This window comes from Notechis scutatus, chromosome 8 (genome assembly GCF_049901735.1).
Source record: "Notechis scutatus isolate UNSWTSFEM ecotype Mainland chromosome 8, rNotScu1.2, whole genome shotgun sequence".
Lineage (NCBI taxonomy): Eukaryota > Metazoa > Chordata > Lepidosauria > Squamata > Elapidae > Notechis > Notechis scutatus.
In genome coordinates this window covers 13,575,467-13,603,216 of record NC_142016.1, presented here as the reverse complement: position 1 = coordinate 13,603,216, position 27,750 = coordinate 13,575,467, and the positions used below count along the sequence as shown (strand labels likewise).

Below are 27,750 nucleotides of genomic sequence, written 5' to 3'. Positions count from 1 at the left end.
TCCAAGAAAAGATTTGTCAGAAATGGTGTAGGGTCTCCCGCTTGGGTAGGGGGTTGGACTAGATCAGAGGTCTACAAACTTGGCAACTTTAAGACTTGTGGACTTCAACTCCTTTAACTTTAACTTTCAACTCCACAACTTTAAGACTCCACAACTTTAAGACTCTCCTTTAACTTTCAACTCCACAACTTTAAGACTTGTGGACTTCAACTTTTGAGTTGAAGTCCACAAGTCTTAAAGTTGCCAAGTTTGGGGACCCCTGGACTAGATGACCTATAAGGTCCCTTCCAACTCTGATTATCTGTTATCTGTTATCTGTTAAGTTGTCAGCTTTGGAAAATGCTGATCTATATACAGGCAGTCCTGGACTTAATGACCACAATGGAGCCCAAAATTTCTGGCGTTGAGACACTGAGTGAGTTTTGCCCCATTCTGCAACTTTTCTTGCCACAGGGGTTAAATGAATCACTGCAGTTCATAAGGTAGTAAACCAGTTGTTCAGCGAATCTGGTTTCCCTCTTGACTTTTCTTGTCAGAAAGAGATCACGTGACCTTGGGACACTCCAGTGGTGGCATTCAATTTTTTTGACTACCGGTTCTGTGGGCGTGGCTTGGTGGGCTGGTGTTGCTTGGTGGGTGTGGCGTGGCTTGGTGGGCATGGCTTGGTGGGCATGACAGGGGAAGGATATGCTGCAAAATCCCCATTTCCACCCCACTCCAGGGGAAGGTTACTGTAAAATCCCCATTCCCTCCCCACCCCACTAACCTGCTTTCCAGTTCCGTTCTCCTGTGCAAGGCAACAAAAGAAGACCCAACCAATCAGCTGGGACTCAGGAGGCAGAGAATAGATGGGGGCAGGGCCAGAGGTGGTATTCAGCAAGTTCCGACCAGTCCTGCAGAACTGGTAGCAGAAATTTTTAGTGGTTCAGAGAACCAGCAAATCCCACCTCTGACTGGCCCTGCCACCATCTATTCTCCGCCTCCCGAGTCCCAGCTAATTGGCTGGCTCTTCTTTGGTTGCCTTGCACAGGAGAACGGAGCTGGACAGCAGGTTAGTGGGGTGGGGTGGAAATGGGGATTTTGCAATATCCTTCCCCTGCTAGGCCCACAAAGCCACACCCACAGAACTGGTAGTAAAAAAAATTGAATCATACCAACCAGAGGTGGTATTTACCAGTTCTCCGAACTACTCAAAATTTCCACTACCAGTTGTCCAGAACCTGTCAGAAGTAACTGAATACCACCTTTGGACACTGCAATGGTCATAAATATGAACCAGTGGCCAAGTATCTGAATTTTGATCACATGATCGTGGAGATGCTACAAAGGTTGTAACCAATGGTGGTATTCAGCAGGTTCTGATCAGTTCTGGAGAACCAGGAGTGGAAATTTTGAATGGTTCAGAGAACCGGCAAATACCACCTCTGACTGGAGATTTTACAGTATCCTTTCTCTGCCATGCCCACCAAACCACACCCACAGAACCGGTAGTAAAAAAGATTTGAATCCCACCACTGGTCATAACAGTGAAAAATTGGTCCTAAGTCATATTTTTCATTGCCGTTGTAACTTTGAACGTTCACAGAAGGAACTGTTGTAAGTCAAGGACTACCTGTATTGTCATTAAATGTAGATTGACCCTAATGTTCGGCTGAAGCCAATCGGCCTCCCTTCTCCAAGTTTTCCATCTCTCAAACTTCTCCTGATCTTTTTTCCTTATCGCCTCCTCTCCCTAGACGCCTCAAACTTTTCTCCTTTTTCCTGCAGCGGCTGCACCGTTTATAAACATTCCTTGACAGCTGGTTTCCTCCTCAGCAGCCAAGAATGTCTGCTTGTTTCCTCAGGTTACATCACGTTGGGGGTGGGATTCCTAGTTAGCTTGCGATACCTAGCCTCCCTTCAGGGCCTTGCAGTGGTGGGTCTGCTGCGATTCACTCGTCAAAGTCAATATGGCAAACCAGGGAGTGGACTCAGTGTCTCTTCTTTTCAGACCCAACTACAGGTAGTCCTCGAGTTACGGCTACAATTTGAGCCCCAAATTTCTGCCGTTGAGTGAGACATTTGTTAAGTGAATGGCTGCGGATGTTAAGTTAGTGACCCGGTTAAGTGAATTGCCGTTGGCTTTGCTCGTCAGAAGGTCGCAAAAGGAGATTCCCATGATCTTGGGACACAGTACCGGTCGTAAATATGAACTGGTTGCGAAGGCCTCTGAATTTTGATCACATGATCATGGGGTTGCTGCAAAGGTCGTAACTGTGAAAAACGGTCATAAGTCACATTTTCCAGCGCTGTTGTAACTTTGAACGGTCACACTAAACAAATTGCTCTAAGTCAAAGACTGTAGAGTTGTAATTGCAGGAATGTTCCAATCTCGGATGGCAAACCTCAGATAAAGAATGTTTCCAAGCAAATACAACTCAGGTAAACAAAGTCACTAATCTAAAGGAGGATTAGAGAGAGGAAGTAAACATATGTTAGACTTTAGCTAGAGATAATTAATTGTATGGTTTACTGTGCTAAGCAGTAAGGAAAGTTAAGCAGTAACCAAAGTTAACCAGTGATGGAGCATAACTAAAAATGTGTATAAATGCAAGACTAGACTCCAATAAAGATCATCATGATTCAGTTGTTCATGATCAAACAACTCGACTGCCTCATCATTACAACAAAGAACTACCTGTAGTTTGTATGTCTTGTTTTAAAATACTAATGCATGTCAAACTCAAGGCCTATGGGCTGCATTCAGCCTGTGATGTGGCCAGATCCGGCCTGCGGGACTGTCCTAGAAAATGTAAAGTGGCTGGTCCATATCGCTTTGACCTGGTCTATCCATTGCAACGCGGAAACATCAGGCAGCAGTTTGGGGAGTGGCGTCAAAGTGGCCATGCCCACCCAGTTCATCATGCCTACCCAGTTGGCCACATCCAGTGATGGCATCAAGCTGGCCACATCCACCAAGTCGGCCACGCTCAATGAATGGGGTCAAGCTAGCCACACCCACCCAGTCAGTCACGCCCAGTGATGGCGTCAAGCTGGCCATGCCCACCAGTCAGCCACACCCACCAGTCAGCCACGCCCACCCAGTCAGTCATGCCCACCCAGTCGGTCACGCCCAGTGAGTGGTGTTAAGCTGGCCACACCCACCCAGTCAGCCATGCCCACCCAGTTGGCCATGCCCAATGAGTGGCGTCAAGCTGGTGATGCCCATCCAGTTGGCCACGCCCAATGAGTGGCGTCAAGCTGGTGATGCCCATCCAGTTGGCCACGCCCACCCAGTTGGCCATGCCCAATGAGTGGTGTCAAGCTGGCGATGCCCACCCAGTTGGCCACGCCCACCGTTGGCCATGCCCACTGAGTGACATCAAGCTGCCTTTGCCTGCCCAGTCAGCCACTCCTGCCCAGCCCCCTGAGGTCAACCCTGACAGCCCTGATGTGCCCCTCAGTGAAATTGAGCTTGACACCCCTGCTTTGTCAGATCCCTTGCCTAGAATCCCTTGCCAGAATCCCAACCAGCCACTTGTGCAAAAAGGATCCATCAATCTGTGCATTGCCTTTTGGTCCCTTTTGCCCTGAAAAGGGCGGTTAACCCACAGGGGGAAAAAAAAAATGACGGGCCGGTTCTTCTGTTCTGATTCATTTAATTCATGTTCATGCTGAGGCTGAGGAGCATCTTGGACCCCTCAAAGATCTTCCATCCTCACCTTTTTCCCCCCCTTCTCCCCTTTATTTCCTCAGCTCACGTGGAGAACGAGGAGCAATACAGCGAAACTCTGGAGAACTTTGGCAATAACCACCTTTCTCAGAACAACCACGAACTTTCCACGGGCTTCCTCAACCTCGCAGTTTTCACCAGGGAAGTGACGGCGCTTTTAAAAAACCTGGTAAGGGGTAGAGTTGGGCGTGGATTGTTCCTGGCTGGTGGTTTGCTGATTTCTTTTTTCTTTTTTTCTTTCCCCCACTTTTTAAAGATGCGAATTTAAATCTGCCTGGGCGCAGTTCCCCCCAGTTCAAAGGAGCGAGCACAGCCCAGACAAAGGGACACAGCCTCTATAGGGACACAGCCCCTATAGAAGGCAACGGTGATGGTTGATTGTGGCCCAGGCAGTCCCAAAAAGCTGGCCTCCTTGTGGGCAACTGTTTCCTACATTAGCTTGGCTGCTGTTATCCCAAACGCACATTTTTCCCTTCCTGGCGGGCTGCCAATTCCCTGAGCTGAATGGCTGCCAGCGAGGGATCACAGAGAAGCTGTTTCAAGGTGGTCTGTTCAACAAGGAGGGTGGAGTAAGATAAGAGGAGCTTTGCTCTACAGCTGAAAAAGTCTCTGGAGTTTATTTGAGTTAAGTGCAGCCACCACCACCACCACCCCGGGCACGATTTAGCATTTGTTGAACCTTTCCTGCGCGCCAGAAAACCCTTTTTGCATCCATTCTGTGGCTAACTCTCGGGAGGTCTGTCTCGGCAATTTTGAGAGGCCTGGACTTGAACTCCCAGAATTCCCTAGCCAGAATTGGCGGCTAAGGAATTCTGGGAGTTGAAAAACCCCAACTTCTTGAAGTTGCCAAGGTTGAGAAACACTGCTCTCTGGAGAAACTTTTAAGCAGCCTGAGTTGCAGCCACGGGCACCAAGGGGAATCAGAGGTGATATTCAGCCAGTTCTGACCGGTTCTGGAGAACCCGGTAGCAGAAATGTTGAGTAGTTCGGAGAACTGGCAAATCCCACCTCTGACTGTCTCCGCTCCAACCTATTCTCCGCCTCCAGAGTCCCAGCTGATCGGCTGGGTCTTCTTTGGTTGCCCTACACAGGAGAACGGAGCTGGAAAGCAGGTTAGTGGGATGGGGAGGGAATGGAGATTTTACAGTATCCTTCCCCTGCCACACCCACCAAGCCACGCCCACCAAGACACACCAAGCCCACCAAGCTACACCACACCCACCAAGCCACGCCCACAGAACCTGTAGTAAACAAATTTGAATCCCACCACTGAGGGGAATGGTTTGAGGTCAAAAGTCCCCAGCCCAGCCTGGTGCAAATCTGGAGGTAAAGATGACAAGCCTATACAATTCAGCCCCCTGTAGTAACTTTCTCTGGGATTTTTGCTAAGGAGAGAAAAGTTTCCAAGCCTGAGCTTTGGGGGTTGAGGAAATTGCCTAGGAACGGAATTGCAATTCCATTTTGGATTTGTACCGCATCCAACATGTAGGTTTCTCTCCACATGAAGTCTGCATTTTAATTTTATAAAACATCCCAAATAATCATCTTTTAGTAGTACGACACGATTTATTGCAGTTTACAGTTTTGTGATTTATACTGTGCTGACCCTTAATTCCTGGTATTTATGCTTTGCTCCTAGCTTAATAGCGGTTGTCAAGCTTTTAAAATGACATAATATATCCAGCTTTCACAACCATTGACAGTATGATAGAAAAGTATAGTCTCGATGACATTTGCAAATCCCTTGTTGACTCATTTGTAGCCTATTCTTTTATCCCGTTTTTTTTTTTGTTCTTTTCTTCCTTCGCTGTTTATGTATGTTTTTGTAAAACGTCCAATAACATACAAGAGAGAAAAGAGAATGGCGTTGCAAATCAACTTTAAGCCTGAAAAGAAATCCACATGAACAGACTTAAATGTTGGTGGAGATTCCCCAGGTCATGATTGTCCCAAAGGTGCTTTTTCAAGAGGTAATTGGACTTTCTGGTTAAAAAAAAAAGAGTCCAGTTGCCTTTTTTTAAAAAAAAGCACCTTTGGGACAACAGAGTTAAATATTTCTCAAAATCAGGACTAGGTGCTGGGGTGCTGGGATGGCAGTGGGAAGTAGGAACATCATGCTGCTGGAAACACATGGATACAATGGCTAAACAACATTGATCTGGATTTTTATTTATTCATTTACTAGCTCTATACCCATGCTTCGCTACAAAACTATGTGGTCGGGCTTAGTTTTTGGCGAGGAAAATAAGGGGGGAAAATTGTGCCTCTGCCTACCAGCATCCATTGGTATTCATCTGGCTAGCGTACTGTCAGTATGTGAGAGAGTTGAGGGCTGTTTGGAAACTGAATCAGTATTTGTTGTGTGAACGAGACAGCAAGGAGCCTGGGCGTGGCTTAGCTCAACTGTTCTGTACTAAAGCTGCTTGCTGCTGTGAAACTGAAATTCCTCTCCTCTGCTTGTATTTTGCATTTGGAACAGATTTCTTTTCAGGTGGGGAGGGGGAGTAGAACTCCTTAGCATCAGAGCGTGTTAATAATAATATATGAACTACTAATGCACTGCTGGTCATTTCAAAAAATCCTTTCTTAATGAGCACCTAGAAGCCAAGAGGAACATACATACATACATACATACATACATACATACATACATACAAACATACATACTCCTCCTCCTCCTCCTCCTCATTATTATTATTATTATTATTATTATTATTATTATTATTATTATTATTATTATTATTATTATTATATCTTTGGTGAGATTCACAGCCTTTGGGGCTGGTTGGTAGCTCAACAGCTCAAGTCTAACCAAGGACCTAGGACTTGTTGAGGTAGCACCGGAGGATATAAGTAGGGTGTAGAATCAGGGTATTCAAGTCTGATAAATTCAGAATTTTCAAATAGTGAGGTAGCCCTTTAGGTATTGCTCCAAGGGCTCCAATTACAATTGCGATAACACACAATTTCTTTTTCCAAAGACGCTCAACTTCAATTTGTAAGTCTCAGTACTTTGTGATTTTTTTCTTGCTGCTTGTCTTCAATTTGTACATCACCGGGTATTGCAATGTCAATGAACCAAACCTTTTTCTTCTTCTTATTTCCACATTTCTGCACTGCCCATCTCCCTCCAAGTTGGACTCTGGGCAGTGCACAATAAAATGTTAAAATATAAAACACTACAGGTAGTCCTTAATTTTTTTACAATCATTTGGTTAGTGACTGGTCAAAATGAATTAATCAGTGGGACAACCTGCCATCAGAAGTTGTGGATAGCAATAGCACTTAGACTAATATACCGCTTCACAGTGCTTCTCAGCCCTCTCTAAGCAGTTTACAGAGTCAGCATATTTCCCCGAACAATCTGGATCCCCATTTTACCCACCTCGGAAGGATGGAAGGCTGAGCCAACTTTGAGCCACTCAGAATGGAACTCCTGGAGTGAGCAGTGAGTTAGCTTGCAGTCCTGCATAATCTCACTCTGCCAAGTAGCTTCTGGATTCCTGTGATCCAGAAATCCATCCTGACCCCCAGGGGACCTCTAGATCAAAGAGGAGGGCCTGCTAAACAGTTGATCAAGGCAAAAAGCAACTGCAAATCTTTTAAAGAGAAATATAATAGTTTGAAACGACCAGATTTCCAGTTTCATGGGCACTGGGCAGGCGCTGAAGATCTTTGCAGACATTCTCCCGCTTGCCACATATTTCAGTGAATTATTTCTTTTGCAATGGTCTGTGGCTGAGGCAATACTGGCTGGCTGCCACGGTGGGTGCTTTCATGCAACACATGCTGCCCATCGGTGCAACTAAGGAAGTGATAATGGAAGAGGAGAGCAGGCAGGCAGAAGGGGCCTCTAACAAAACTCCATCTAGTGCCACTATCATCCCAGTTCACAGCTCCCTGGGAGCCCAAGAACAAATGGATTTTAAAGAGGAAGAGAGAGATCTGGGGATTAAGACCCCTTGATTGGGGGTGGGCTTCAAAAATTTCATCAGGGTTCTCTGCCTGGTTGCTGGGTGGGCGTGGCCATGGTGGGTGTGGCCTAGTCGGCCTCCTGCACCATGGCGGGGGGGGCGGTTTCACCTTCTCCAAGCTCTGGGGGCTTTCCTTGAGCCTCTGGGAGGGAGAAAATGGCTTCCCCCAGGCTCCGGAGGCCCTCTGGAGGCCGGACTTCCAGACTTCCAGGAGGCCCGTTCTTCCCCCTCCCCAAGCCTCCGCGCAGGCCCTGCACTTACCTCACATCCAAAACAGGCCATGTGAAGACTCTTGGGAGGGGGGGGGGCAGCTAGGGGTGGGATTCGGCGTTTCGCTGAACCAGCCGTAACATTAGCAATGGGTCCGCCTGAACCTGGGCAGACCCGTAGCAGGCAGCCCACCGCTGCCCTTGATGTTTTAAACAGCCAGACAAATTATATGACTAAGTCTGATACTAGTCCTACATCACAAAGTCTCTGGCTTTTTGAAAGACTTGCAAGGGATAGAAGTCATCTTCTCTGCTACCTCTATGTCTCACCTGTCAATGTTTTGGGAAGAAGACTTAAACGGGTTTCATGCTATGCTATAAGCCATGGTTTGATTAACTTTGTCTTCTGGAATAAATCCTAACTGGTTTGGAGTAGAAGACCTCCACGGTCCTTTCAAACCCCATCATTTTATGACTAGATAGCATTCTTGAATGGCTGGGTTTGCAGATCCTCTCTTGAAAACCCAAATATTGATTTAGTGCGATGTGTAAACCGGCTATGGTTTCTTTGAAGCATGACTTGTTGAAGAATCCTCTGTGGCTGGAATCCTCATGTTATGCTAAGCCATAATTATGGTTTACAGTCTGTGATGGTTGGCTTCAAAAATAGAGGGTTGTGTCTGCTTCAGAGTGAACCTCACATCTTTTTATCTGATTTTGAATGATTCAGTCATTCCTGTAAGTTGTGGGAAGTTAGTTCTTCCCCACACATGAATTTGGTTAGGCATGCATAAGTGCACCAACGTGCCTACCATCCCTGTCCCACTGTTCCTATTTATTTGTACTCATTTATTATGTATATACTTATACCTGTTTATACTTATATGTTTGTTTTGTTTGTACTCATTCAGAGTATTGCAGCGTAAATTCAGCACCAGAAAAGTAAACACAGATGGCTGAGGCTTTGTTTAACTTCTTTATAAACACAAGTAAATTTTACAATACCAGTTGTAGATTTCTCCATGGAGCAAACTCAAATAGAAGCAGACAAGTTATAGGTTCAGAACAGAACAGCAACTCAGGAGCTCAGAAACAGACATCAGTTTCACTTTAGTTCAGCAGGCAAGCAAGACACACAGCAGAGGAGAGAAGCAGTTTCATTTTCAATAGACAGACTCAGAGCTTAACTAGCTGCAGAGCTTAATATAGAGCCACACCTAGACTACTTCTAGTTTCAGTTTCCAAACAGTCCTCATTGGCTGACTTAGTTGCTATGCCTATTCATTGGCTGACCTTGTTACCATGCTCTATTCCAGTTCATGGATATACTCTGATAATACTTATACTTGTTTTCTCATACATGCTTGACAAACTAAAATAAATAAACCAAGAGGTCCTCTACTAACCTCTTCCAGTTTTACTGGAAGTTTTACTCCTTAAGGTAGAACTATGGATGTTAGCATCCTTAGCCAGCAGGATTGTTGGCTTGGCTGGAAGAAGATGGTGGAAATCACACGTGAAACACGTCCACACATCTACAGCTCATAAGGTTGAAAAAGGCTGCTGTTGTTGATTTATTTATTGAGTTTATATTGCCGCCTATTTACCCATGGTGACTCAAGGCGGCTTACAGAATATTAAACCACATTTAAAACAATAAAAACTAACAAAAATCCGGTTACATATGAAGCTGCCGGAACTTCCTGGTTGGAAGCCTCAATGATATCGTGTACAGGTAGTCCTCCACTTATAGCCATTCATTCAGTGACTGTTCCAAGTTAACGGCATTGAAAAAAGTGATCGGTGTCCATTTTTCACACTTATGACCATCACATCTGGCAGATGGTACAGGATAATAAAAACAAGGACAAATAGGCTGAAGAACAGCTTCTATCCCAGGGCAGTAGCTCTTTTGAATTCTACTGTATAGTGCAGTGTTGGTGTGGTGTTGGGGTTTTCAATTCAATGTGTGGAGAGTGAAGGATGTGTGTTTGTGTTTATTTTCATAGTCATAATGTGCACTGAAGATGGTATTTAATTTTGTTGTACGAGGTGCAATGACAATAAAATAAACAGCATTTCCAGATCACATGATTCAGTAACTGGCATGCATTTGTGATGGTTCCACCATCCCTGGGGTCATGTGGTTGCCATCTGAGACCTTCCCAGCTGGCTATTGACAAGAGTCACTGGGGGAAGCTGGATTTGCTTAACGACCACCTCATTCCCTTAATAACTGTTAGGATTCACTTAACAACAACCGGAAGAGGGTTGTAAAATCAGGCGCAGCAAACCTAACAACCACCCTGCTTAGCAACAGAAAAACTCTGGTCCAAATTGTAAGCCGAGGGAGCTGTATGTTATGATTTCGGGGTGGCACATTATAGAATATATGCCATTTTCATGGCCCGGGTTGATGGTCCTTGGATACCCATGCTCCACATTTTTCTTGCTCAATAGAAAAGCCAGTTTCAGATGGAGGCTTTGATTTTCTCTAGCAGCGTCTCCAGCACATCTGTACCTGATCAAAGCTATCCCACAGCTTCTGTTTATTTCAAGCCTGTGGGTAGCGCTTTTAAAAACATAAAACAAAATTGGTGGGGGCCGGGGGACCAGCCATCTAGGCTCAGAGGATGATGGCTTTGCCTAAAACAAAATTGTGGGGGGGGGACACCATCCATCTAGGCTCAGAGGATGATGGCTTTGCCACCCCTTCCTCCAATTCTTCTCCTCTTCCAAACCCATTGCTTCCAATGGAGGTTAGTTTGAGGCTTGGATGCTGCCGTGTGGCTTCATCTTCCAGCCTTTTTCAGACTTCTTGGCTGAATCGAAAGGATTTCTCCATCTCTTGGCCTCTCTTGATTTGCAGCTTTGGGAATCTCCAGTTTTTAGAATGTGGCCTTTGGGGAAGGGCTGCCTGCCTGCCTGCATGGCTGAACAGGAAAGGTGGTTTGTGGCAGGATTCAACTGCCAACATTCTTCTGAGGCCGTCCCAAAAATTCTGGAACAGGGAAAGAGCCTCTCTCACCATAGAGGGAAGGGAAGCTGTTATAGCTTTTATGGCCCGCATCACATCTTTTTCATATTGAAACTTGCACACAAAAAAGCTTTGCTGAAATCTATTCAGGTTGTCCTTTATTATGACCACAACTGGAACGATTGTCCTTAAGTGGTATGGTCATTAAGTGAGAACCTTCCCTGCCAGCTTCCCCATTGACTTTGCTTGTGGGAAGCCAGCTGGGAAGCTTGCAAATGGCAATTGTGTGACCCCAGGACCAGTGGTGGGATTCAATTTTTTTTTACTATCCGTTCTGTGGGTGTGGCTTGGTGGGCGTGGCAGGGGAAGGATATACTGCAAAAATTCCCATTCCCTTCCCACTCCTGGGGGAAGGTTACTGCAAAATCCCCTTCCCTCCCTACCCCACTAACCTGCTTTCCAGCTCCGTTCTCCTGTGCAGGGCAACCAAAGAAGACCCAGCCGATCAGCTGGGACTCGGGAGGCGGAGAATAGAGGGGGGCGGGGCCAGTCAGAAGTGGGATTTGCCGGTTCTCCAAACTACTCAAAATTTCTGCTACCGGTTCTCCAGAACTGGTCAGAACTTGCTGAATGCCACCTCTGCCCGGGATGCTGCAACCATTGTAAATATGAGCTGGTGGCCAAGGGCCCAAGATCACGATTGCATGATCCTTGGGATGCTGCAATGTGTTATCAATGTGCGGACTGGTTGTAAATCGTTTTTTTCAGCACCATCGTGCTGAAACTTGATCACTAAATGAATGCTTATAAATTGAAGACTGTCTGTAGTATTTGGATGATTTTTCCATCATTACGATCAGCAGTTTATTTAATTGTTATTATTTTAAATACAAAGCAGTTTGAGAAGGGCTGTACAGAATTTTCTTGCTGCTCATCTGACTGTAGCTTTCAATGCTGTTTTGAATTTAACAGTAATTTTTCTCTCTCTCTACCAACTGGGATTATTTTCAGCCATTTGCAAATTGGATATAAGAAATTACTGATGGTCAGATTTGATAATAATTCAAGATTGCTTTTGCTTTGTTTTGAGGTGTGTAAGCAAATCTCCTCTTTCGTCTTTTTCCAGGTGCAGAATTTGAACAACATAGTCTCCTTTCCTCTGGACAATCTGTTGAAAGGGCAGTTGAAGGACACCCGACTGGTAGGTTGATATATTTTTTTTCTCTTAAGGAATTGGGAATCTTTTACCTGGGGGAGAAATGCAGGTGTCATGCCCCTGTCGGAATCTGATTCCGCGGGGGAGGCCGAGCAGCTGACAGGGAGTAGGAGTATGGCTCCATTGGTTGTGGAAGAAACTGGGGAAGAGTGCAGTCCGGCTGGGCAGAGCAGGGAAGAGGTAGAACAAGGGAGAGGGAATTTGGAGGAAGATCCAGGCCCACTCCCTCTTCATCCTAGGGCACGCAGGGAGGAACGGAGAAGGGAGCAACATGGGTTGCATGGCTTACAGGGGAGGAAAGGGCCCTGATTCCCTTAATTAGTTACAGCTGGGAACACAGTGTTTAAAAAGGGAAGCTGCGCACAGCAACTTGTTGGGAGCAAATTGTGGCATCACCGAGGCTCATCTGTGTTCCTGGCTTCTTCCCAACTGTGTGAGTTTTGCTGTGCTTTCAAGTCTGCAATTCTTTCTCCTGCCCTGTCCAGTTAATTACTGCAGCGTGGTTTGTTTGGATTTTTAGTTAAAGTTTGTATGTACTTTGTTTTCGGACTGAATTTCCTCCACTTAAAGACTGTTCCTGGGAGAGTTTTTCTCCAGCTGAAGGTAACCTGGACTTTGTGGGCAAAGTTGGAGGTATTAAAGAGACTCTTCTTGCTTATTTGACTGTGTTACCTTTGTGCCATGCCCCAGGTCATCACAGCAGGCTTGGAATTGGGGTGGGAAGACAAATATTTGAGAGAGCCCTGGTGGTGCAGTGGGTGGGCGTGGCCAGCTTGACGCCACTCACTGGCTGTGGCTGACTGGGTGGGCGTGGCTGACTGGGTGGGTGTGGCCAGCTTGACACCACTCCCCAAACTGTTGGCATGTTTCCCCTTTGAACTGGGTAGGCCGGGCTGAACCACACTGGCCGGCCCCTTACATTTTCTAGGATGGCCCCACAGGCCAGATCTGACCACATTGCGGGCTGGATCTGGCCCACAAGCCTTGCGTTTGACACCCTTGTGCAGTATTGCAGGCGGACTCTGCCCACAGCTTGGAGTTCGATCCTGATGGGGGCCCAGGTTGACTCAGCCTTCCATGCTTCCGAGGTCCATAAAATGAGGACCCAGATTGTTGGGGGCCAATATGCTGAGATTGTAAACAGTCCAGAGTGTGCTGTAAAGTGCTATGGCAGGGGTGTCAAACTCAATTTCATTGAGGGGCGCATCAGGACTGTGGTTGACCTCAGGGGGGAGAGGGGATGGGGGGGCATGGCCAACTGGGTGGGTGTAACTGACTGGGTGGGCGTGGCCAGCTTGACACCACTCACTGGCTGTGGCTGACTGGGTGGGCGTGGCCGACTCGGTGGGTGTGGCCAGCTTGACACCACTCCCCAAACTACTGGCATGTTTCCCCTTTGAACTGGGTAGGCCGGGCTGAACCACACTGGCCGGCCCCTTACATTTTCTAGGATGGCCCCACAGGCCAGATCTGACCACATGGCGGGCTGGATCTGGCCCACAAGCCTTGCGTTTGACACCCTTGTGCTATGGGGTGTTATATAAGCCTAAATGCTATTGCTATGCTAAATGGCATATATTTGAAGTATCCTTGACGGAGGATGGTTGCCTTAATGCACCATTTGATAGCTTGTGTGTGTTTGTGGTATATGTATGTGTGCTGGGAGACTGTCAAAACAAATCAAGATGATGATTGCAATTGCATTATCAAAGCCCTGTCCTTCTTTATGTGCACTGTAATATGCATATAAAAACGTGTGGGGTTCCAGTCATATAGCTGGGGGACATCATTTTGGCCTTTTTTTTTTCATTCCTTCTCCACCAACATTGCCCCAAGGGGCTCAACAGTGCTTGCGTTTTGTCACGAACTGAGGTTGTAATCAGCCACCCCGGGAGAAAACATTTCAGATAGTCCTTGACTTACAACAGTTCATTCAGTCACCACTTAAAGTTACAACGGTACTGAAAAAAATGATTTATATCCATTTTTCATACTTAACAAATCTTTGCAGCATCCCCGTGGCCGCCTGATCAAAATTCAGTTGCTTGGCAACTGGCTTGTATTTATGATGCTTCCAATGTCCTGGGGTCAGTGATCCCTTTTTGCAACTTTCTGATTTAGCGAAGTCAGTGGGAAAAGCCAGATTCACTTAACAACCATGTTCCTAACTTATGAACTGCAGTTATTCACTAAACAACTGTGGCCAGAAAGGTAGTAAAACTGGGCAAAATTCAATTAATAACTGTCTCATTTACCAACAGAAATTTTAGTCGGGGACTACCTGAACTGATAACCTTGGTTCATGCAAAGATATATTGAACTCACGACGATGCTTTAATTGCAAACATCAGCAGATGAGTTCCTGTGTTTTTTTAAGCTTGTGACTTAGCTTGATTTTAAAAAAAAGTGCTATTCAGATACTTTATCAGTTCCCCTGATATCGTGGAAAAGGAAGGTCATTAAAAACAAACCTTTAAAAAATTGAAGCACAGTAAAAAGGTGCCCATTAAACTGAATTGTGCAAAACTATCGTATCATGTCTGGTAAGACTTAGCTGTCTTCTGAAATTCCGTGGGAGAAACTAACTATTAAACTCCACATGGGACTTGCCTTAGATGCATGATTATTTATTTATGTTTTAATTTATGTATTTATATTCAGAAGCAGGTTGCAGGTGGCCATAGTAACAGCAGGGGCTGCTTATTTTTAGTTACCTCATTCCATACTATGGCATTGGAAATATCGGCAGATTGCAAGTTTATTTCTTTAACTGGAATTTCGGTTGAAGGGACACCGTGACTTCTGATTTAAGAAAATGGCACCTTTGCAGCAAACGGATATAAATTTCTCAACCCGTTCGGCATGATTGGTCTCTGTATGTTTATTTGTTTGTGGAAAGCTTGGGGGTTTTTATCCCTGCTAGCAAAAATGCTTACAACAGCTCTTGCAACATAAAGATAGGGCAAGAATAGAGGCTCATTTCATGGCAATAGAAAATGCTGCTTTGCTCAGGTCGCTTTTGTTAAGTTCCCATCCATTCTGAGATTTTCCAGACTCATTGGTAACTTGCTTTTTTCCACTTCACTTCATTTCATTTCAAGCTTCTGCAGTTGCATACCACGCTGGCTCTATCTACAGACCATGATTCTGTAGGGTTTGAACGATGGCTGCCAGTATGTGGGTACACACAGTTAAAATAAAGCACCAATGCTGCTCGTGTTTTCCTTTTCTTGCTGTGTTTCTCTGCTTTCTCTCCCCCCGCCCAATGCCTAATCCATTGTAAACTGGCTAAACAGGAAAAGCCGCTTTGTTCCCTAAAACAGGCTCACTCAGTTTTCTGTTTTCTTTGCGGGCCCTTCTGTGGTGTTGATTTTCTGGCAGAGGGAAAGATTTTTTCCTCATTGCTACAGGCCATTTCTTCACATCAAATAGTTCGCTGCGTGCTGTTTCTAAGGAACCGATTCTTTAGTAGCGCTGTGGGTTGTTTTTTTTTAGGGGGCTGCCAATCAGTAGGACTTAATAGATCACAGTGGATTAAGCAAAGCAGGCTGGGTGGGAAATAATAGATCTAAAAAGGTTGCTTACCTCACTAAACAAGCAAGCATTGGGCCATACCTGAGTGAGATTTCTGACCACCTCTTGTCCAGCGGTCTGTTGGCAGATGTCAAAGAGACTCGCGACCATTAAAGGAAATACTTTTTACTCAGCTTGTGATTAAATTGCAGAATTCACCGCTGTCTGTTGTGGTAGAGGTCTATTGGGTTTTAAAAGGAGCGTGAGTAGATTCATAGAGTATCAGGACATGATGGCTACTGGCATTAAAGGTTGCTTGCTAACTAGTGGGGTGCGATGGCTCAGCAATGAAAGATGCTGAACTTCTCAGCTGACAGCCTAAGTTCAAAACCCCAAGATCTGCGCAATGGGGGTGAGTTCCTATTACTTGTCCCAAATTCCTGCCTACTTAGCAGCTTGAAAACATGCAAATGCGAGTAGATCAATAGGTACCACTTCACAGTGGTGGGATTCAAAAAATTTAACTACCGTGGGCGTGGCTTGGAGGGCGTGGCTTGGAGGGCATGGCTTGGTGGGCATGGCGGGGGAAGGATATTGTAAAACCTCCATTCCCATCCTACTCCTGGGGGAAGGATATACTGCAAAATCTCTATTCCCTCCCCACTCCACTAACCTGCTTTCCAGCTCCGTTCTCCTGTTCAGGGCAACAAAAGAAGACCCAGCCAATCATCTGGGACTTGGGAGGTGGAGAATAGATGGGGGAGGGGCCAGTCAGAGGTGGGATTTGCCGGTTCTCCAAACTACTCAAAATTCCCACTACCAGTTCTCCAGAACTGGTCAGAACTTGCTGAATACCACCTCTGCCACTTCAGTGGGAAAGTAAGAGTGTTCTATGCGCCTTTGGCATGTAGCCATGCTGGCCACACGACCATGGAAATTATCTTTGGACAATGCTGGCTCCCTTGGCCAAGAAACAGAGATGAACACTGCGCCCTAAAGTCGGACACAACTGGATAGGGAAACCTTTATCTTTTTGCTAACTAGTGAGCGAAAGGCAACTTACCTTAATGCTGAATTCTGGGAAACGACATTGGAAGGACTTGGATCTGCATATGTACCGCACCAATACTTTGGGACAACCTAGGTTCTTGAGAAGAATTCAGTATGTACAAAGGCCAACACCAGCTAAAAAAACCCAGCAGTTGTGATTTCACATTGCTGTGTATATAGAATAATAATAATCCCGTGTAAGTGAGACACAGAATACTAGACTAGATGGGCCATGGGCAGTGGTGGGATTCAAATTTTTTTACTACTGGTTCTGTTGACGTTGCTTGGTGGGCGTGGCAGGGGAAGGATACTGCAAAATCCCCATTTCCTCCCCACCCCACTAACCTGCTTTTCAGCTCCGTTCTCCTGTGCAGGGCAACCAAAGAAGAACCAGCCGATCAGCTGGGACTCAGGAGGCGGAGAATAGATGGGGGCGGGGCCAGTCAGAGGTGGGATTTGCTGGTTCTCTGAACTACTCAAAATTTCCACTACTGGTTCTCCAGAACTGGTCAGAACCTGCTGAATACCACCTCTGGCCATGGGCCTGATCTACCAAAGCTCATCAGAAAATCTTATAACTGATTGATCTTTTTCCTTAGAAATGTTTTACAACTGGCTAGTTCATCTTGGTTGTTGAATGATCTAGCTGACCTCGTCTAGTCTTGCAAAAGCTAAGCAGAGATGAACCTGGCTAATACTTGGAAGGGAGACCAGATTAAAGGCAATGCTAAACACCTTCCATCTGGCTTCCAAGAAAGTTACGGAGATGCAGCTCTATATCCAGAAGTTACGTTCCAATTGAAAAGTCTAACTCTTTATGCATTCGTGCTGTGCAATGCTTTAAAAGATTTGACTCAGAAAGAGGTGTTTTGAGACCCAGGGCTCTGACTGTAGCAGCTGTGCATGACTCATTAAAGCAGTCACATCTTTTTCCAGAATTGTGCAAAAGATGCTGAAAACCAGAAAGGAATTCTCCCACCTCATCACAAACAGAGCCAACAAAAGAAGCATCTTGCATTTAATGTTGACTTTGGCCCTTTCTGGGATCAACTTCTTATTATTATTCCTATCCACGCTTGACCTGAAAAATTCCTGTAATTAAACATTGGAATAAATGTTATGGTGGACACCATATTAAGGGGGGAGGGAATGCAGTAAAGAAAAACATGCAAGTTGCTTCCAGAGGAACACCTAGTAGTTGAAGATAAATTCATTTTTTAGTCTTCTGAGGAATGCAATAAGCACTGATGCTAGAATATTGAATAAGAGCTCACTTTTCTTTTTAAACTTCTTCTATTTCCCCCTCCCCCAAATAGATTTTTACTTTATTAGACTTTTTCTAATACATGTTTCTTCTATCACCAACATCAGCCCTAATAGTGGAATGAGTACGTATATGTGGTCAAGGAGAAGTAGAAGATATCACACATGTTTTATTATACTGTGAGTTAGACAGAGTTTATAGGCCAATGTATATTCTCCCTTTACCACAGATTACCAGGAAGGGTAAACAATTTTTATGTAGACTATCTCCTCCGGGACTCAAACCCAGCTATCGTGCATCCAGTAGCAAAATTTCTGTACTGCTGCAATGACCACAAGGAAAAATTCGGTTACAGAATTAATGTCTACTTGCACCATTTTTTTGTAGATATCTCTAACAATTTTTAGAGAAAGTATATTTACACAACATACTTATCCACGATTCAATTATGTAAACGAGGGCATGATCCAAACTGTTTAAGACCATGTATTTTATTACCATGGATGTTACTATCCGCTATTATTATTAGTACTATCTTTTAACACTTTTGTAAACAGTGATCATTCTTGTCTATTGCTGGTCTATGACCATAATAAAGTTTCTTATTATCTCCAACATCACACTTCTTTGGACAAACATCTGGCTATAGGGCTGCTAAACCTATCTTCTCCATGGGCCAATAGCAGTATTGCAGGCAAACTCTGAAGTTTGATCCTGACAGGGGCTCCAGGTGAATTTAGCCTTCCATGATCCTTCCGAGGTCAATAAAAGGAGCACCTAGATTGTTGGGGGGTTAATATGCAAATAATGCTTTTACTTTTTAAACCACCCAGGTAGACAGCACTATGGGGCAGTATATAAGCCTAAAGTGCTATTGCTATTAGCAATAGTACTTAGACTTATATACCGCTTTACAGTGCTTTACAGCCCTCTCTAAGCAGTTTACAGAGTCAGCCTCTTGCCCTCAGCAATCTGGGTCTTCATTTTACCCACCTCGGAAAGATGGAAGGCTGAGTCAACCTGGTGAGATTTGAACTGCCAAATTGCAGGCAGCCGGCAGCCGGCAGTCGGCAGAAGTAGCCTGCAGTACTGCACTCTAACCACTGCACTACCGTGGCTCATTGTTCTGAAGGTGCCTGAGAAACTCAGATTTCCAGCCTCCAGTCCCCATGGAGATGGCTCGAATATCAGCCCTCAATGCAGGGATCGATATGTGTTTGCAGGTTTGGGGGGCAGGAGGAACTTTGTCCAATGATGTGGGTGCTTGTGTGGGCGTGTTCTTACCCTCCAGTGACTCCCTTGCTGATTCCTTCTCCTTTCTTCTCTTTCCCTGGGCAGGATTCCAAGAAGCAAATTGAAAAGGCTTGGAAGGATTACGAGACCAAAGTGTGAGTAACCAACCCGTACTGCCTCTGGCAGGAGCGGATTGATTCTTCCATCTTCTCCTAAACAAAAGTGTTTTGTTGTGGACAAGCCAGAAAGGGAGGTTGTGGGATTTGGGTCAGCCAGCCAACGAGACTGTCCTTTACAACGTGCCTCTGGGCTATTTGGTATTTTCCTGGCCGTAGTGGTTCAAGTGCTACGGATCGCAAAAGCAAGACATGTTTTGAAGAACACTTGGAGCTCACCTCGATTCTGTCAGTCACTTCTTAAAGCAGCTGCTTCTTTTTTTCCGGGGTTGCTTCATTGTCTTCTGCAGCTGCAGGGCCAATCCTTGGAGACACACTTTGATTAAGAAGTTGTAGACAGGCACTTATAGGCCTCACCAAGGCCACATATTTTCTCAGGATGGCACTGCGATTCCAGAAAGCAGCCATGCAATCCTCAGGAAAGAAAAGCCAACTGCTGTAAGGAGTAGTTGATGGGCGCCTCCAAACTTGGCAACTTTAAGACTTGTGGACTTCAACTCCCAGAATTCCTCAGCTAGTCATGCTGGCTGGGCAATTCTGGGAGTTGAAGTCCACAAATCTTAAAGTTGCCAAGGTTGGAGACCTCTGATTTAGAGATTCTGCTGGAGGGTTTGAGAGTTGGAATTATTCTCCTCCTTGGGCAGTTTTTGCCTAGGGTCTTTTTCAACCTTGGCAATGTTCAGATGTGTGGACTTCTACTCCCAGAATTCCCCAGACAGCGTGGGACTCCCAGTTGAAGTCCATACACCTGAAAGCCATCTGGCTTTGTACATACAGGCTCGAAAGCAGCTGCATGTTAAGCTGTATACACCAAAGCCAGCTTGGCTCAACCTTGGCAGCTTTCAGGTGTATGGACTTCCAGCACTGACTGGGGAATTCTGGGAGTTGAAGTCCACACTTCTGAACATTGCCAAAGTTGAAAAAGACCTAGGCAAAAACTTCCCCCACTAAGGAGAAGAATAATTCCAACTCTCATACCCTCCAGCAGAATCTCTAAAGCCGGGGTCTCCAACCTTGGCAACTTTAAGACTTGTGGACTTCAGCTCTCAGAATTGCCCAGCCAGCATGACTAGCTGAGGAATTCTGGGAGTTGAAATCCACAAGTCTTAAAGCTGCCAAGGTTGGAGACCCCTGCCTTAAGGCGTTTCCCTGCATTGCAATCTGTATTAAAATATGACTGCAAGTTACAGACAGATTGCAGCCACAACCACCTGTAGAATTCCCCGTACACCATTCGTACCTCACAAATTAATCCAACTCTGTCTATCATGTTACCTCTGGGATTCTCTGTTGCCTTAGAGCAAAGCTGGAGAAGGAGAAGGAGCGAGCCAAGATATCTGGAGTCATCCAGACTGAACCTTCGGCCACCGAAATCACGGAGGACCTGCAGAAGGAACGCCGCACTTTCCAGCTGCAGATGTGCGAGGTAGGAAATGGCTTCTAGTCACGTCACAAGTTCTTTTTGTGGTGGAAAAGAACTTTCGGTCCAGCAAATAACTTTGTTGCATCTGAATAGGCAACCCATCTACATGCTTACAGTCAACAGCAAACTTGTTAACACTTTGGTGACCCTGCAGTGATTTTTGGTGGTGCAGCTGTGGTGGCGCAGTGGTCAGAATGCAGTATTGCAGGCTGACTCTGCTCACTGCCAGGAGTTTGATCCTAACTGGATCAAGGTTGACTCATCCTTCCATCCTTCCAAGGTGGGTAAAATGAGGACCCAGATTGTTTGGGGCAATAAGCTGACTTTATAAACCACTTAGCGAGGGCTATAAAGCACTATAAAGCGGTATATAAGTCTAAGAGCTATTGCTACTGCTATTGCTATTTTTCACACATAACAGCTGAGTTGTTAGATATGGGAAGAAACTTGGCCTCAATGGGAGCTTCCTTCCCACTGCATGTAGCAGGGGTCTTCAAAATTGACAGCTTTAAGACTTGTGGACTTCAACTCCCAGAATTCCTCCTCCAGTCATGTTAGCTCAGGAATTCTGGGAGTTGAAGTCCACAAGTCTTAAACTTGCCAAGTTTGAAGACCCGTGGACTGTATAGCATAGCAGCCACATCAGTGGGTATTGGGGAAGAGTCCCACTTGGAGCAGAGCAGACAAGGCTGGCCCTGCTGTGAGGCAGAGGGGATCAGCTTCCTCAAGTGGCAGATTTTGGTTGTCACGACAGAGTCACTGAGCAATTAATTAGTTATTTTAGTTCTACTTGCAGAGATGAGTAGAGAAACTCTAGGATTCTAAAAGCTATGCTGGCGCAGTGGTTAGAATGCAGTATTGCAAGCTAATTCTGCCAACTGCCAGCAGTTCAGTTCTCACCGGCTCAAGGTTTGATTCAGTCTTCTGTCCTTCTGAGGTGAGTAAAATGAGGACCCAGATTGTTAGGGGCATTAGGCTGACTGTGTAAACCACTTAGAGAGGGCTGTCAAGCACTATAAAGCGGTATATAAGTCTAAGTGCTATTGCTATTGCTTCCTGAACTCCCGGGAGGCCCGTTTTTCACCCTCCCTGAGCCTCCGCGTGCACCCTGCCCTGCCCTGCATCCACAATGGGCCATGTGGGGACTCCTGGGAGGGGCAGGGTGGGTGGAGGGTTCAGGAGTGGGATTGGAGGTTTCTCCGAACTGCACAGAATCTTAGCTAGGGGCTCTCCCAAAGCCCTGCGAACCCCCAGCAGCCCAGCCCTGATTGAACACCACTTTGCACGGTCAGCTGCGTCTCCAGGGCGCAGGCCCACAGCTTATACAGCTTTGTTGATGTTGTCTTGCCATCTCTGTTTTGGATGCCCACAAAATTGCTGGCCATTGACTTGTAGTTGGTAGGCAGTCTTGGCTACGGTGGAAGCAGGGGTGGGATTCTACCAGTTCGCACCTATTCGCTAGAATCGCTTGTTAACATTCTAAGCAGTTTGGAAAACTGGTTGTTAGAAGAAATTATTGGCCTAATCCTGTAAGGAAGGCAGGAAGGAAACATTCTGGTGTTGCTTACAGAAACTGCCTCTCCGTTAACCCTTATTACATTCTTGGCAGGACTAGATTTCCTGTCTCAGGAACTTCTCTGGAGTTTTTCCCCCTCCTTTGCTGGTACTTTGCTTGTGTGGAGTGACCATTCAAAGTTACAATGGCACTGAAAAAAGTGATTTGTGACCGTTTTTCACACTTACGACTGTTGTCATGAGAGGCCAGGAAAGGAGATGCGTGCCTCAATGTGAGCGATATTGTGTTGGCCACACCCAGCCAATAACATGACCACCAAGCCATGCCCACCCAGTCACATGACCACCAAGCCATGCCCACCACGTAAGCCATGCCCACAAAACCGTTTGTTAAAATTTTTGAATCCCACCCCTGGGTGGAAGGTATGGACGTATCCATACCATTTGCTAGCTGAGACTGTATTTAGCAAAAGACCTTAGTGGAGATGGGGGACAAAGGGTGGAGATGCAATCAGGCTAATGGTAAATTGGCCTCTTTGGTTGGATAGCATCCAAACAGCTGGAAACATTTTGGGGTTGTTGCGCATACCCTCCTCGCTTGCTCCTGGCCTTCTCCCAATCTGTTGCACATGAAGTCACAGTTTCCCAAAAGTGTATGAACTCTTTTGATTAAATAACCAATCCAATATTTAGATGATTGGATCTCACAACCAACACTGCTTGAGTCACTTCCCTTTTCTCTGTGGCAAATGTCCTTTTTTAAATTGCATTCTGCAAATCCTATTTGCTTTGCAGTGCAGAATGACTTGTGTGTACTTACAGGGAGCACCTGATATGTAGTATTGCCAAAAAAAGGACTTTGACTTAGGCCAAGCAGCCTGCTCCCCCTCTCCCTCCCTCTCGCCCTCCCTCCCTCCCTGCTTCCCTCCCTCCCTCTCTCTGTCTCTGTCTCTGTCTCTCTCTGTTGCAATAGGCTAAGTGTTGTGTATACTGTGCACATTAAGGCTACTTCCTGGTGGTTTACAAAACCTTGCTTGGTCTATGTGTTGAGACTTGTTCAGCTTGCTGCCCGAGCTATTGCACACAAGATAGACTAAAGTAAATAGGTACAGTTATTGTGAAAAAAAGACTCATCATACATCAGATTAACAGAGTTGGAAGGGACCTTGTAGGTCATCTAGTCCAACCTCCCCACCCAAGCAGGAGACCCCACACCATTTCTGACAGATGGCAGCTGAGTCTCCTCTTGAAAGCCTCCAGTGATGAAGCTCCCACAACTTCCGAAGGCAACTTCTGTTCCATGGGTTGATTGCTCTCCATGTCAGAAAATTTCTTATTCTTTCTAGGTTTTTCAGTATCCATCCATTATTCCTTGTCTGGCCTTCAGGTGCTTTGGAAAATAGCTTGACCCCTTCCCTCCTCTCTGTGGCAGCCCCTCAAATATTGGAAGACTGCTATCCTGTCTCCTCATATACATATACAGGTGGCCCCCAATTTATGACTACAACTGGAGCCAGGATTTTCATTGCTACGTAAGGCAATTGCTAAGTGAGCTGCGTCCAATTTTACGACCTTTCTTCCCATGATTGTTAAGTGAATTCCTGCAGCTGTTCAATAAATCATTGTTAATCAAACCCGGCTGTTCCCATTGGCTCTGCTTGTCAGAAGCCAGCTGGGAAAGTCACAAATGGTGATGACACCATCTGCACGCTGACAATGATGTGACAGTCATAAGTGTAAAAAATGGTCATAAGTTACTTTTTTCAGTGTTGTTGTAACTTCACATGGTTGCTAGTTGCATGTTTGTAAGTCAAATACAGGTAGCCCCACAATTGAGCCCAGAAGTTACGTTGCTGAGTGAGAAATTTGTTAAGTGAGTTTTGCTCCATTTTACGGCTTTTCTTCCCCATTCATTAAGAGAATCACTTTGTCATGCGCTGGTGGAGACTGACTCTGAGGAAGAGGAGGAACAGCCAACAGGGAGTGGGAGTGTGGCTCCAGCAGTGATGGAGGAGGCTGGGGAAGGGCAGAGGCCGGTTGAGCAGTCAGAGGAGGATCCAGGCCCATCCCCTCTCCATCCTAGGTCATGCAGGGAGGAGAGGATCTGGGAAAAGCGAGGTCTACTCAAGAGGAGATTACCATGATCCTCCTCGTGGCTTGCAGGTGGGAGCTATGTATAGAAGTTTGCAACTGCGCAGTTAGAATTTGCAGGAGTCAATTCAGTGTTCACCTTGAAAGAGGTTTATCTTTGCTGGTGTTCTTCCCATGGACTTTTCTCGGTTATTTTCCTGGAGTTTATGATTAGTTATCTTGGCTTGCTTCGGGACTCTCATCAATGCGGTTTGTTTTGGTTTTCTGTTTGCCTCATTATTTACTTTTGTGACTTTAAACTGTGCCTAATAAAATAGTGAAGTTAAGTTGAAGGCTTTACTGGACTTTAATATATGTTTTGGGTTCGAAGTTATTTTGAGAGCTTACGGGTCATCACACACTTGTTGCCAAATTAGTAACACCATTATTAAAGTGACTAGGGTTTCCCCATTGACTTTGCTTGTCAGAAGATTGCAAAAGGGGATCCCATGACCCCAGGACTCTGCAACCGTCATAAATATGAACCAGTTGTCAAGCATCTGAATGTAAATGAGAGGATGCTGCCGTGGTCATAAGTGTGAAAAATGGTCATAAGTTCCTTTTTTCGGTGCCGTTGTAATTTTGAATGGTCACTAACCCTAACCCTAACCCTAACCCAACCTGTATTTGTAGCAGCATGCTGGCTGAGGAATTCTGAGAGTAACCTATACATTAGTTAATGGGTGAAGCAGAAGAAAAATAATTGTTCTGGAGTTATGTAGACACTTAAAACTAGAACTGAATACAAACAGTTTTTAAGAATTGTCCACTGAATTTATAAGAACCATAAAAAAAAGTGCTAGAATTTTTGCTGTCTCCTTTTAAATAGAAGGGATCTGAATTGGAAAAAAATCTGGCTCAGAAATATATGATTTCAAGCACGAAAAAGACTGTTTTGATAGTTTTAGAAGCGTTTCAAATGCAAAATGCTATACATTCAGCTTAAAACTCCTCCAGAATAATTGAAACCACCCTATTTTCCACTCAGTCTTTTGAATATGAAGCAGGGTGATTGATTGGTACTCAAAGTAGGGTGTTTGGAATTCAAAGCATTTTGCACTCCCCGATGACAACCAACGGGCATAAAAATGCTTTCAAAAGAATGACATAGTCAATGCCAAAAGATCTCACTGTCTCTGAAGATAGCAAACAAGCTTTCCATCTGAAAGGACTTTCTCTCTAATGTACTGATATGCCCACGTCAACACCTGCCACTTTCAAACCTACCAGCTTGTGGGAAGTTTCCAGAATGCCTTGCTGTGGGAAGTGGTACATTTCCATTTCCCAGAATGCCCTTTAGCATGGCTCTGGTGCATTGTGGGAAATACAAAATGCCGATGGCTGACTCCCGCAGACACGAGAAAGAACTCAGAACACTCACATAGTTGCAGGGTTTCTTTTAATCCACCTTGGTTTGCAAATAAAGCAGCAACAACAGACAGCGAGTCACATATAAAGCTAGCACTGGGAGCTTTGCCTATCAGCGCTGCTTTTACGTCTTTCCCCTAAACACCACCCACCCTACAGTCCACCCCACTTAGAAGCCCTCCTCCTATGCAAGTTCCTTCGGCCTCCTCCAATCCCCAACCGAGAACAAAGCCAACATCCAGACCTGAGAATGTTTGCAGGATCGGTCCTGCCGCTGTGACGTGGCATCTTCTCCTCAGTCCTGCATGCATCACACCCACCAACCGGTCCCTTATCGTGGCGCGTCAACAGTCTTGCTGTGGGAAGGGGCAGATTTCCATTTCCCAGAATGCCCGTTAGCATGGCTCTGATGCATTGTGGGAAATACAAAATGGGTCGTTTTAACCACTGTGGCGGGAAAAGCCTCTTTTTACAAAATTAGCACAATTCTGAGCCTTTAGCAAGGCTAGTTTGTTTAGTGGTAGTTCTTCACGTGAGAAGAGCTTATTAAAATATCAGATCAAATTGGAGGCACAATGGTTCAGCAGTTAACAGATGCTCAGCTTGTCAACTGGAAAGCTGACAGTCTGGGTTTGAGATCCAAGTGCTGGGGCGAGCTCCTGCTACTTGCTCCAGCTTTTTTTTTTGAACTCTAACAGTTTGAAAGCAAGTAGATAAATAGGTACCACTTCTGGAGGAAGCGAACCACGTTCTGTGCACCTCAGTGTATACTCATGCCGGTCACATGACCACGGAAGAGTCTTAGGGCAATGCTGGCTCCCTTGGCTAAGAAATGGAGATGACCCCTGACCCCTAGAGTAAGACAGGACTGGACAGGGGAAACGTTTATCTTTACCTTTATCAGAGCAGCAAGTGAGAAATTAGTTGAATGCAGCTTTTAGATGTGTTTTCATGATAAAGGTTTATTGTGTTAATCAGAGAAAAGGGGACTATTCCCAGTTCTCATAATAGTACTGTTTGCCTGATGGAGATTTAATGGATGTTTTGGCTTTAAAGAGATACTCAAGGGAAGTGATCCAACTCTGTATAGAAGTTAAAGAGAAGAATGACTTTTGTGGCTGCTAGGGAAGAGTTGCAGGAGTTGGATAGGGTTAAAGAGTTTTGTGATACCAGGCGGTGGTGATTTCCATTTGTGTGTGTGTGTGTGTGTTTTCCTTCTTCTGGGTTCTGTGGAAGGCTTGGGGTTGGGCCAGAGGGTGAGTCATCTCTTTGAATAGCTTCACTGTTAAATAAATAACAGCACATGGAAGCTCTCAAGGATTCACTTGCAGCTTAGGAGGGCAGAGAGAGGAACTTGACGGAGATCAACCTCTCTCTTGGAGTCTGGTGTTGGAAACAGCTTTTCCCCAACCTAGTATTATCAGCACCTGGAAGTTGTAGTTGCAGCAAATCTGGGAAAAGCAGTGTTGAGTGATCTGCTAGAAGGCTCCTCCAGAGAGCTTTGCCTGTAGAAATCGCACGATAAAAGTTCAATCTTGGATTGCTTCGTTCGTGTCATCAGCCTTTCCCAGCCGTTTATTTCTTCAGGTGTGATTGGGTAACCATCTCCAGCATTAATACACATTTTCAAAAAGGGCTGGTTCCCCAAACATACCAGCCCCCAAATGATTATTTTTTCTTCTTCTTCTTCTTCTTCTTCTTCTTCTTCTTCTTCTTCTTCTTCTTCTTCTTCTTCTTCTTCTTCTTCTTCTTCTTCTTCCTCCTCCTCCTCCTCCTCCTCCCCTCTCCTCCTCTTCTTCTTCTTCTTCTTCTTCTTCTTCTTCTTCTTCTTCTTCTCTTCTTCTTCCTCTTCTTCCTCTTCTTCCTCCTCTTCCTCTTCTTCTTCTTCTTCTCCTCTTCCTCTTCTTCCTCTTCCTCTTCTTCCTCTTCCTCCTCTTCCTCTTCCTCTTCTTCTCCTCCTCTTCCTCCTCTTCTCTTCTTCTTCTTCTTC

General features: G+C 45.4%; 1 protein-coding gene across 1 annotated transcript in view; it reads left to right on the top strand.

The window, feature by feature from the left end:
* Window positions 1-27,750, top strand: part of ASAP3 (ArfGAP with SH3 domain, ankyrin repeat and PH domain 3) — a 98,630-nt gene that overhangs the window by 25,600 nt on the left and 45,280 nt on the right. The window contains exons 4-7 of the mRNA XM_087970702.1: window positions 3,736-3,881; window positions 11,999-12,073; window positions 19,254-19,303; window positions 20,624-20,750. Coding sequence (XP_087826828.1) covers window positions 3,736-3,881; window positions 11,999-12,073; window positions 19,254-19,303; window positions 20,624-20,750 — 398 coding nt within the window. The remainder of the gene's footprint in view (window positions 1-3,735; window positions 3,882-11,998; window positions 12,074-19,253; window positions 19,304-20,623; window positions 20,751-27,750) is intronic.